This window comes from Leptopilina boulardi, unplaced genomic scaffold (assembly GCF_019393585.1).
Source record: "Leptopilina boulardi isolate dan_hultmark-lab unplaced genomic scaffold, ZJU_Lbou_2.1 LbouV2_58, whole genome shotgun sequence".
NCBI classification, from domain to species: Eukaryota; Metazoa; Arthropoda; class Insecta; order Hymenoptera; family Figitidae; genus Leptopilina; species Leptopilina boulardi.
Genome location: NW_026138003.1, coordinates 1474847 through 1487461, shown reverse-complemented (window position 1 = coordinate 1487461; position 12615 = coordinate 1474847). Strand labels below are relative to the sequence as shown.

The following is a 12615-nucleotide window of genomic DNA, read 5'->3' as shown; positions in this document are numbered from 1 at the left end:
AAAAAGAGCTTGGATAAATAATAATGTTTATTACAAAATGCATTGGATGCGGAAAAGTTTGGCAAATTTATAAAGAAAAATTCCATTCTCTTGTATAAGAAATTGTTATAATGAGCGAATTAACACAATGTAAATAAACAATTGCAGAAATGCCAAAAAAAAATTTTTTTTTTCAATTATTACTACTCTTCCTATATACTATATATATATATATATATAATGTATTCCACGCCAAAGTGTAAGTCCATCTGCAATTGCATCTCCGAAATTTTTGAGATTTTTTTTTCTTTTAGTACTAATTGAAACTAGCTTCCATGAATTTTTTCAAATTTTTTTAACAAGCCGTTTTCGAGTTATGGAATTTTTAAAATTGGAAATTTTCATGACTTTTAATTTTTGAATGCTCATAACTTCCTTAAAAATTCATCAATTTTAAAAGTCTTTTTTTCAAAATATTTGTTTTTAAACGTACTTTTCAACAAAAAAATCGAAATTATGTTTTCAAACGATATTACTGTCAAATTTTTGAGTTTTTTTACGAAACTTTTAAGCCTAGTCCGATAATGGGCAAACAATTTTTACAATATTTTTGGAATTTTTCAAAAATTTTTGAATTTTGAATTTTTTAAAAATATTTTTGGTTTTGTTTTATACTACGTACTTTTATGTATTTTGATTCCCTGACTACGAAAATCATAGTGACAATACCCAAAAATTTGATTTTTATGGTGAAAACCATAAAAAAAGTCTCAAAATTTATGGTTTTTTTCGTTTATTAGGGAAAATATTTTAATAAGATCTATAACTTTTGTTTGAACAAATTTTTTTAATTTTGCATATTTTACCAAAAAAAACAATAAATTTTGGGACTTTTTTATGGTTTTCACCATAAAAATCAAATTTTTTGGTATTGTCACTATAATTTTCGTAATCAGTGCATAAAAATACATAAAAGTACGTAGTATAAAACAAAACCAAAAATATTTTTAAAAAATTCCAAATTTTTTTGAAAAATTCCGAAAATATTGTAAAAATTGTTTACCCATTATCGGACTAGGCTTAAAAGTTTCGTAAAAAGAAGTAGTTCTTTTAAAAGAATTTTGAAAAAAAAATCGATCAGTACATCAAATGAGAAAAATGACTTTTTATCATTAAAACTCAAAAATTTGATAGTAATATCGTTTGAAAAAAAAATTTTGATTTTTTTGTTGAAAAGTACGTTTAAAAACAAATATTTTGAAAAAAAAGACTTATAAAATTGATGCATTTTTAAGGAAGTTATGAGCGTTCAAAAATTAAAACTCATGAAAATTCTCCAATTTTAAAAATTCCATAACTCGAAAACGGCTTGCTAAATAAAATTGAAAAAATTCATTGAAGCTAGTCTCAATTAGTACTAAAAGAAAAAAAAAATCTCAAAAAAATCGGAGATGCAATTGCAGATGGACTTACAGTTTGGCGTCACAAGTCTTTTGAGGATTTCAAATTAAGACCATAAAGTGTATCAAATTGTTGATAATGCAACGTTTTGATGCTGTTTATGGTCTCAATTTGAGAGCCTCAGAAAACTGTGGTGGAATACATCATATATATATATATTAAATTTAATATTGAAATAATAAACAATTAGTAATATTCTCTTTTATTACGTATGAAATATTCAGATTAAGAATTTTAAAAAATTCCTATTTAAAAAAATTTTAAATTACAAATTATTAATTTTTTGTTTTATTTTTATCCACTAAAAAATTATCTCTAAAATAGATAATTAAACATTTCTTAATGAAAGTTTGAAAAAAAAAAAAATTTAATTGATATTATTTTTTTCTTTTCGCAAAATATTCGGACTGATTCGGAAGTTTTCTGATTTACATTTCAAATAAGGTCAACACTTAATTCTGGGAATAAACTCTAGAGGGAGCAAAGATACAAATCATTTTGTGCCACGACCGACGACAAGCGTCCATTCATTATTGTTCATTTGTGTTCATTATAGCCAGCGTCTGTACAACTATTCTCCAGTGAGGCTGCTATAATTTCCTCTTTATAATTTTTAATTATAAAATTAATATTTATTTTTTTCCTTTAACAAAAAACAAACTATATACAATTATCAACGAAAATGGCTCCCAGTGCACAAGAAGTTCCAAAAGAAAAACTAGAAACTCCTCCTCGAGGAATAAATGCTGTGTTACTTGGTCCACCCGGCAGTGGTAAAGGCACTCAGGTAATTTATCACTTAATGTTTAAATGTACTTTGTACCCATATTAAAAAAAAAAAAAAAGAAATCAATTTCTAGCTAAATTTTTATATTATCATTGATGAAAATTATGTCAAGTATCGCACTCATTATTCAAAAGAAAAAAATAAGACTTTTTTTCTTTAATTGAGAAATGAAATACAGGAAAAAAAATGTTTAATATACCAGTTTTTATTAGCTAATTATGTAATAAGAATTGAAGTTTACAAATAGAATCATATTTACAGATACATGTGATAAATTTATTTAACAGTGTGTAAAAATTGTACCTTTAATATTGAAGTTTTAAAATACAAAATAAGTGAGTTAGAATTTTTCTAGACATTAATTGTCAATTATGAGAATATTTAATAAAAAAAAAAAAAAAATTGAATTGAATTGCAGGCTCCTATTTTGAAGGACAGGTATTGCGTTTGCCATTTATCAACAGGAGACATGTTGAGGGCGGAAATTAAATCGGGATCAGCAATTGGAAAAAAAGTCAAGACCATAATGGAAGAAGGAAAATTAGTGAGTGATGACCTTGTGGTTGATATGATTGATAAGACACTGGATACACCTGAATGTAAACGTGGTTTTCTCTTAGATGGTTTTCCAAGAACTGTACCTCAAGCAGAAAAGGTAAAAATGAAGGACTAATCTATTTTCCATATCTCTATAGACTATATACTGAAATTCAATTTATTTTTAGTTAGATGAGATGCTTAATAAAAGAAAAACAAAACTTGACGCAGTCATTGAATTTGGAATTGATGATAATCTTTTAGTTAAGAGAATTACTGGCAGATTAGTACATCCAACAAGTGGACGATCCTATCATGAAGAATTTGCTCCACCTAAAGTCCACATGAAAGACGATGTAAGATTTTTAGAAATGATTTTAAAACAAATGATAAGGAATATTATTTATCTATTGCCAAAGCGTTTATTATTAAAAAAAAAAAAAAAAAAAGAAAAGAAAAATGATTTAGTTAAATTTTATAAAATTTGTTTTAAAAAATGATTAGCAATTTTCAAACTATTTATAAGCTATTTATTCATTGATGAAGTTATCTGTTGACCTTTATTCAAAATTGATAGTCTTTCAAATAACAAGATTGATATTAGTTGCAAATTTTTCTCTCTCTTTTTTTTTTATTCCATACATTTAGAATTTATCACTAAATGAAAATATTTTATAATTTAAATTATTTTCTAAATACTTTTGTATATTATTTGCAAATATTAATAATCTATTTCTTGATAAAGGTGACAGGTGAGCCTCTAATAAAAAGGTCAGATGACAATGCAGAAACATTGAAGAAACGATTGGCTAACTATCATACACAAACTCAACCTCTAGTCGACTACTATGCTCTTCAGGGAATTCATAATTACGTAAATGCAACAAAAACTAGCGAACAAGTTTTTCGTGATATTGATAAAATTTTTATGAATTCGATTAGAAAGGATCAACCAAAAAGCTTCTTCAGTCGGCTTTTCTCTTAATAACATGTGCATAAAAAAAAAAAAAAAACCAAAAAGTATCTGTCCGTAAACTTTTAACATCAGAACAATTATTTGTAAAGTTTACGAGAAAATTTAGTTTCACGAGAAAAAAAAAATGTCGTGTTTAATGATAAGTAGTGATATTCCAGAAGAAATAATTCCAGATAGCAGTGTAATATTCGCTCAATTTCAATACATTGAAAAAATAAGTTGATATTTCAACTTGAACGAAATAATTGTCTAAATTAGCTTACACAACTTTAATAGCACAATGACTAGTTTTCACTGATGTAAAATTTTTGTGGGAAAAATGATGGATTTGGATTAAAAAGAAAAAAAAAATTGTTAATGGCACGCTTTGCTAAATATATACAAAACAAAAATATATAAATAATTATTTTGTTAGAATCGCGTTGTACTTACAGGGAAATGGTATAACAAAATTTAATTCTTGTTGAGAATTAAAAATCGAACTTAGCGACCTGATTAAAAACAAATCTTTAAAAAGCGATAGAAATTTATTTTAGAAACACAAATAAATTAATATGTATTTAGAAAATCGAATTGCATGGTGCTGTTTATTTTGCATAATTGGAGGCATATTTAAAAAGAAATAGTATATAAAGCACTGAGAATTTATCGACAAAAAAAAAAGCTGACCATTGTCGTCATATAACCTTCATTTTATTCAAAGAGACAGATTCTATTTCAGGATCAAAGATCTGAATTCAATTGATTATATAATTTGCCTAATATTAATTTACCCTTCATTTGTACCTGCGTGATGTATTATAACATCTATGAGTGTTTTAAAAAATTTGATTACACTCCAAAAAAATCAATTTTTCATTCAATATATAAGATATATATTTAGAGATTAAAGTTTTGAATAATTATTTTGTATTCTATTTTTTATAGTCAGTTTGTGGATCTCGATTTATTATTGTATATTTATTTAAAAATTATTATTTCGCACACTATACAATGTTGTACAAACTATTTTTGTAATCAAATATGAATTATTATGAAAGTTTATTTGTTTTCGAATGTACATTTGTAAGGATTTTTTTCTTAAATATGAGTGGTCAGCATGTAAAAAAAAAAAATATATAAAAACGTGCCTCTTGCATGCCTACGCAAATTTCACAAATATGCCTATAGAATTATAGTCGATTAATTTACCTATAGTAAAAGAACAAACTTTTGTTAAAGTGTTACAGACAATGTGTACAGAAATATTATACAATGTATGGAAAAATGTAAAAATTAATAAAGCCTAAACAAAATAATAAGTTTCAATTATATCTTAAGTTATCCCAAATTAAAGATAATGTTAGATTAAATTAGTTTCAAATACACGATACCTGTCATTGAGGTTAACTTTAGCGAAATTTTAATTTAAGTTAATTGTCATAACCTATATATATATATATATATATATATATATATATATATAAAAATGAAAATTAATTTTCTAAGGAAAATATTACCTAACATAAATTTAGAATATATTGCAATATTATATGATAATACATTTAAAATGATAATAAAGACATTAAAAGTATACCTTAATCAACTCTTCATTGTCTGAATTGAAAGTCGCACGAAAAATAATTCTAACCAAAATTTACCATAAATTCAATCGCATATTCAACTATCGAACACACATTGATTTATTGAACGTAAATAAAAAATAATGTACTTTAATCACGATTAAACACTCCCGACTATTCAAAATAAACGCAAATACACAATTCATTTTGTCAATAAAAAGATAAAACACTTTTGATAAAAGAACAAGACCGGTGTTATTGAGACAAGTGAAAAATGCCTGCATTTTAAAAACAATCGATACGCGTTCGAGAATCTCGAGACTCGAGTGATACATTTCGCAGTACGCAGTTAACTTCACACAGTCACGTTAACACAACAACACGTCAACTGTCAAAGGCATGTAAACAAAATAAATTGATTTTAATAATTTACGGATTTATTTGTAAGTTTTCAGTTTTTTTTCATTTAGGATCAATTTCAGTACTTTTAATTAATTTAGTTTCCACTATCTTATTAGAATTTCATTTGTTAAAATCTACTTTCAATCATTATATGTAGTATTTCATTAAAATCAATAATAATGTAATCAAGTTCATTGTATTTTAATATGCAGATCGATATTTTAATTTTCGTGTCTTATAATTTATTTCATATTTCTTTAAACTGAGTCAGTAATTTTGTATACATTGTATATGTTAAAACTTTTTTACATAACCTCACATTTGAAATACATATATCTATTTTTACTTTTGTTGAGTATTGATATATTATACTTTATTTTTTTGTTTGTTTTTTTTTAATTTTTATTTTTCCGATTTTGAAATTAGGACTTTAAAAAATATTTCCGGTTAAATAAAACTAGAAAAAATAAAAAAAAACAATAACACCTTCGACTTCTACACTGAAAAAATTTGACCATTATCATATGAATATTTTTTTGTTTTAAATAAATAGTACTATCTGAATTAATCAAAAAATATCTATTTAAATAGGGTTTCCTCAAAATTTTTATTTTTTTTCCTTGATTTCCAAACAGAATTTTGAATTTCTCTGAATTTCATTAGAAAAATTTTTTTTCCCTAAAAGTCATGAAAATTTATTTTTATTCAATTTCTCTAATTTGTAATACACGAATATTTATTGATTATATAATCGAAATTTAAATTATTATTATTATTTAAAGAAATTTTCAATTCAATCGAATATTTATTTAAACAAATTTGAATTTTTTCATTTAAGCAAATTATAGAATAGAATTGAAATTATTCACTAATATTCATGTTTTACATCGAAAAGTGCTTGATTCATAAAATATATAATAAAAATACGTACAATATAATATTTAAGCAAATTTTTTCTTTAAACAAATTTAATATTTGGCGGAATTTTCTTTCAAATGAAATGTATCCAAATTTGCATTTGACAAAAATTTTAATTTAACAGAATATTTATTTTATTAAATTTTTATTTAACCCAATTTGCTTTTGATTAATTTTTCATTTAACTAAATTATTGTTTGACGTTTTTTTAAATATGGAAATCAAGGAAAACTTATGGAATTTTACAAGAAAAAAAAATGTCGGTGTAGTTCACAACATTTATGATCAACAATTGAAAAAAGAAAATATTTTTCACTCAAAAAATAATAATTAATTTTTCAGGCAAAAATTTGTAAAATTTTTCATTCTAAAAAATTATTTCTTAAAAATTTGTTTATCATAAACGTTGCGTACTTCATCGTCGTGATCAAAAAACGTTGCAAAAAATTTTTTAATAAAAAATAATAAAAATTTGCATAGAAAAATATTTTTTCTTCTAAATCGTTATGATCATAAACGTTTTGTGAACTTCATGAGCCAAAAATTTTGAACGTTCAAATGAACAAAATTTTTTTTGCAACTTTAAATTTTTAATTTAATTTTAATTTTTTAACTTTAATTTTTTTTTATTTCAAAAAATATTTTGTTCATTTGAATGTTCAAAACTTTTGGCTCATGTGAACTTCACTGACGTAAAAAAAAGGAAGAGAAGCTATTTTGTAGCAATTAAAAAAAGAAAATTTATGATTGTAATTGTAAATATGGTTCAGATTAATGAAATAAATTTTTTGTCAGTGTAAACAATAATTATATTGTTAAGTAATTCTTTTTTACGTCGATGAAATTCAATTTCACTTAGAAGAAAAAATATTTCGTTAGGTAAATTATTATAATTTTTTGCCTGAAAATATTTTTGCAATGTTTCTTGAATAACAATTTTTTTTCAAATTAGTAGGCCAGAAATGTTATTCTTTTCTAAAAAAAAAAATTTTTTTGGTTGAATCGTTGATCATAAATGATCCAAATGTTTTGAATATTCAAATGAACAAAATTTTTTTTGCAACTTCTTTAAAGTACGAATTCTATTACAAAAATATTGTTTTAAATATCTAAAAAGAAGTTATTAATTTAATAATTGTTTAATTTTACATTGCCATTATAATTTTTAATAATTTACATATTGAAAAAAATATTTCATTTATTTGAACATTTAGAACGTTTGACTCATCATAAACGTAGTGAACTACATCGACGTTTTTTTTTCTACAAAATGTATAAATTAAAATATTTTTTTTCAATTTTCAGGTACAGAATTCATAACTGACGGCAACCATGTGCAATCTCTCAAAAAAAATTTATCCCTGAGAATATCAACGCGTAAAATTATTTCCAAATCAATGAAAATTTGAAGATAATTTATAGAAAAAGAAAAATATAAACATGTTTGTTTATCTAAGTAAAAAAATTGCAATACCCAACAACTATCGATTGAATTGTATCTCATGGAATCAAAAACAGGGTTTCATTGCTGTCGGAGGAGAAGATGGTCTTCTAAAAGTACTTCGTGTCGATGGGAATACTTCAGGATCAAGTAGTGGTAATAAAACTCGCGGTGTTGCTTCCGGCAATAATCTCAGTATGAATCAAACCTTAGAGGGTCACAATGGTCACGTTCAAGTGATAACATGGAACGAGGAATACAAAAAATTAACATCCAGCGATCAGAATGGTGTCATAATTGTTTGGATGTTATATAAAGGATCATGGTATGAAGAGATGATAAATAATCGAAATAAATCAGTGGTAAAGGGAATGGCATGGAGTCAAGATGGTCAAAAAATTTGCATTGTCTATGAAGATGGTGCCGTAATTCTTGGATCAGTTGATGGAAGTCGAATTTGGGGTAAGGATTTAAAGAATACAGCACTTTCTGGAGTTCAATGGTCGCCTGATGGAAGACTTCTTTTATTTGGTTTAAAAACAGGCGAGGTACATCTCTACGATAATCAAGGTACATTTTTAACGAAATTAAATATCGTCCCATTGAATACAGGTCAGCCGCAGACAATTGTTGCAATGCATTGGTATGATGGTAAAAATGGCTATACATCTTTGGATTTTCCAACATTGGCAATATGCTATCAAAATGGTAAAGTTCAATTAACTCGAGATACAGCTGATGAAAATCCAATTGTCATTAATACAGGAATGGCAGCAGTTTGGTGCGCTTGGAATAGTAATGGCTCTTTACTTGCTGTTACTGGAATAATACAAGGATTCAATACTGGTGATAGTAAAGAATCAAATGCAATTCAATTTTACACTCCACACGGTCAACATGTGAGGACTTTGAAAATTCCTGGCAGAGAAGTCACTTGTTGTTCCTGGGAAGGGGGATCATTACGTGTCTCTTTATCTGTTGATTCGCATATTTATTTCGCAAATATAAGACCCGATTACAAATGGACATATTTTAGTAACACTGTTGTATTTACAAATGAAAGAATCAGCAATGATGGAATATGCATTACTTTCTGGAATACAAGTAACAATACTTGTTGTACAAAATATGTACGATCATTGATTTCAATTACATCACAGGGAGAACATTGTCTCTTGGCTATTAGGAATGATCCAGTTCAAGGATCGGAGGAATTTGTTTTGATGGTTTGTAATACAATATCGACGCCAATTGATACTAAGTTTACTGATTTAGAACCATTACATGTGACAATGACAAATAATGCTGTTATTGCAGCTTCTAAGAATAATTTTTTGATTTGGAATTTTCGTACACCTCGTATATCAGTTTTGAATGCGGCAAGAATGAGAAAGGATAAAATTTATCATGTTGACGATACACCAACGGGAGTGACGGAAGTTATTCAAGATTTAGATAAAGATCGAACATTTGAAACTCCACTTAATACAAAAGCAACAATGGATCCAATTTGTTGTATTTGTGCTACAGATAAAGTTCTTCTATTGGGTAGAGAATCGGGAATGATTCAACGTTATTCGCTTCCTCAAGTGACTTTGATAAATAGATACAATACTTCAAGTAAGCCTGCTAAAATAGCAATTAATTGCAATTCTACAAGAGCGTCTATAATGGACCAAGCGGGAATTTTAACAATGTTGGATTTAGAGACACAGAAAAATTTCAACACCGACGAAGAAGAGGAGGATGTCAGTAAATTTGAGAGAAAAGATGTTTGGGCAATGTGTTGGGCACAAGATAATCCCTCTCTTATAGCAATTATGGAAAAGACGAGAATGTACGTTATTAGAGGTTTAGATCCAGAAGAACCGATCTCATGTTCCGGTTATATTTGTTCATTTCAAGATTTAGAAATACGTTGTGTTCTTCTTGATGAATTGATACAAAAACCAGAGGAAACAAATTCAGAAATGGTGATTGATTTAGAAGTGAAATCATTGAGAGATACCAGAGAACTTTTGTCGAAAGTTGGTTTAAAGGAAGCTAATAATTTTATTCAGGACAATCCACATCCTCGACTTTGGCGTTTATTGGGCGAATCGGCTTTGAAAGATTTAGATTTAGAAACAGCAGAAAATGCAATGGTTCGTTGTACAGATTATTTGGGAATTCAGTTTATTAAACGGCTGAGAAATATTCACAATGATCAATTGAAAAAGGCAGAGATTGCAGCATTTCTTGGTAATTACAATGAGGCAGAAAAATTATATCTTGATTTAGATAGAAGAGATTTGGCAATTAATTTACGACAAAAACTTGGTGATTATTTTCGTGTTGTTCAATTAATGAAAATGGGTATTGGTGGCTCTGACAAACAAATGGAGCATGCTTTTAACAAAATTGGCGACTACTTTGCTGAAAGACAAAATTGGCAAGGTGCTAGGGAATATTATGAGAAAGGACGAAATCTTGAGAAGCTAGTTGAGTGTTATTATAAATTGGAAGATTATCACGAGTTGGCAACAACAGTTGATCAATTGCCTGACAAAAGTCCTATTTTAAAGGGTGTGGCAAAAATGTTGGCTTCCGTTGGAATGTGCTCTCAAGCAGTTGCGGCTTATATTAAATACGGTGATGTGAAGCAAGCAGTAGACACTTGCGTGCGTTTAAATCACTGGGATCAGGCTGTTGATTTAGCCAAGACATATAAAATGGCACAAATTGGCGAATTGTTAAATAAATATGCCAATCATTTATTAACAAATGGAAAAAAATTACAAGCAATTGAACTTTATAAAAAAGCTAATTATCATTTGGAAGCAGCGAAATTGCTTATGAAATTAGCAGTGGAACAAGCGAAGGGGCGAACAAATCCATTGAGAGTGAAAAAAACTTATGTTTTGGCAGCATTACTTATTGAAGATCATATAAATAGTACGCCAATTGCAAAAGGAACGAGAAGTAATATTATTATGGGACTTTCGGAGAGTAATGAAGATACACGAGTTATTGAAACTGCTTGGAGAGGTGCTGAGGCTTATCATTTTTTACTTCTCGCTCATAAACAACTTTATGAAGGTGATTATGATTCGGCAATGAAAACAGCATTACGACTACGTGAATATGAAGATTTTTTAGAAACAGAAGATATATATTGTTTATTGGCATTGTCAAGTTGTCTCAATCAGGCATTTGCAACATGTTCAAAAGCTTTTATTAAACTTGAAGCATTGGATAATATTTCTAATACAATACGTGAAGAATATGAAGAATTGGCTTTAAATATCTTTATGAAACACAGTCCAAAAGATACACGTAGCACTAAATCAGAATGTGTTAGTTGTGAAAGTTTAATTCCTGATTGGTGTGTTGCATGCCCTAATTGTATGACGAGATTTTCAGCTTGTGTTGTTTCTGGTAAACCAATTATGGATCCAAACACAGCTTGGATTTGTACAGTTTGCAAACATCATGCGGCTTCTGAACGAGATGTCGTTAATATCAGGGCCTGTCCTTTATGTCACAGTACTATCACATACATGTAATTTTCCTCATTGATAGAAATAATTTTTTTTACAATTAATTTTTATCAGTTTTTTTTTTAATTTCAGTGATATTTAAATTTTTTTATTTTAAGTATTATAGTATTCTTTTATTAGTAAAATATTTCATTTTTGTTGCACGAAATTTTCGAGAAATGTTCTTAAATTATAATTTTCATTAGAAAAAATTCATATATATTTTCCTATATTAAGAATATTGATCTATGTAATAAAAGTATTTTCAGTTTGAACTAAATTAATAGCTTTAATTAGAACTACACCAGTGACATATATCCAAAAAGACTATTCATAATTAAGATGATATCGATCACTATTTTAATTTACAATTTATATAATTTATGTAGCTATTAATAATAGTATTGTATCAAATCCGTCCATAAAATATAAATATAGTTATAAATATTTGTTAAATAATAAATGCACTTGAAAGTATATAATAGAAATTGTTTCATTTTAACATTCAAAAAGGAATATTACAATGATTAAATATGCGAATTTATAAAAGAGTTTAATTTAAAAAATAATTAATTAAATTATAAGTTTAAAAAAATTTAATCTTCTATAATTATATTTATCTATAACAATTCATAATTAAAAGAGAAAACTATGTCTCGCAAAATTAAATAAAATATTTTATAATTTGAATAAATCTTCTTGTGTTAAAGTGTAATAATTCTGAATTATTGATTATCATTCTCTTAGACAAGATTCAAAAGATTATTAATTCAATTTTAACATTTTTTTTCTTAATTGTACTTAATTAAAAATTAATAAAAAAAATCATTTAAAATTGAAATAAAAAAATTATTTAATAAACATGTAATTAAGTGTATTAATTAATTAATTTTAAAATTCTAAAAATTGTAATCAAATGATAGCAAAAACAATAAATCACACCCAGTAAGGCAAACTTTTTAATTAGAAACATTGCATAAGAGAACTTTAACCTTTTTTTTAAGAGATTATTTAATAAAGTATTAAAATAATGA

The 12615-nt window shown here is 26.3% G+C and overlaps 2 protein-coding genes across 2 annotated transcripts; both read left to right on the top strand.

Moving 5' to 3' along the window:
* The first annotated feature begins 1927 nt into the window (after positions 1-1927).
* Positions 1928-5041, top strand: LOC127290226 (adenylate kinase). Its single transcript, XM_051318681.1, has 4 exons — positions 1928-2227; positions 2646-2882; positions 2953-3120; positions 3510-5041. Exons 1-4 carry the CDS (start codon positions 2123-2125, stop codon positions 3747-3749), a joined length of 750 nt encoding a protein of 249 aa, XP_051174638.1. The 5' UTR covers positions 1928-2122; the 3' UTR covers positions 3750-5041.
* A 621-nt stretch (positions 5042-5662) lies between these two features.
* On the top strand, positions 5663-11956 carry LOC127290220 (WD repeat-containing protein 35). The gene is made up of 2 exons (XM_051318666.1): positions 5663-5745; positions 7928-11956. Exon 2 carries the CDS (start codon positions 8063-8065, stop codon positions 11606-11608), a length of 3546 nt encoding a protein of 1181 aa, XP_051174623.1. The 5' UTR covers positions 5663-5745; positions 7928-8062; the 3' UTR covers positions 11609-11956.
* The last annotated feature ends 659 nt before the right edge of the window (positions 11957-12615 follow it).

Coding starts and splice junctions, on each gene's coding strand:
- LOC127290220 (XM_051318666.1), top strand. CDS start 8,063: ATGTTTGTTTATCTAAGTAAAAAAATTGCAATACCCAACAACTATCGA.
- LOC127290226 (XM_051318681.1), top strand. CDS start 2,123: ATGGCTCCCAGTGCACAAGAAGTTCCAAAAGAAAAACTAGAAACTCCT. Junction 2,883..2,952: donor CTGTACCTCAAGCAGAAAAG/GTAAAAATGAAG, acceptor ATTTATTTTTAG/TTAGATGAGATGCTTAATAA. Junction 3,121..3,509: donor AAGTCCACATGAAAGACGAT/GTAAGATTTTTA, acceptor TTCTTGATAAAG/GTGACAGGTGAGCCTCTAAT.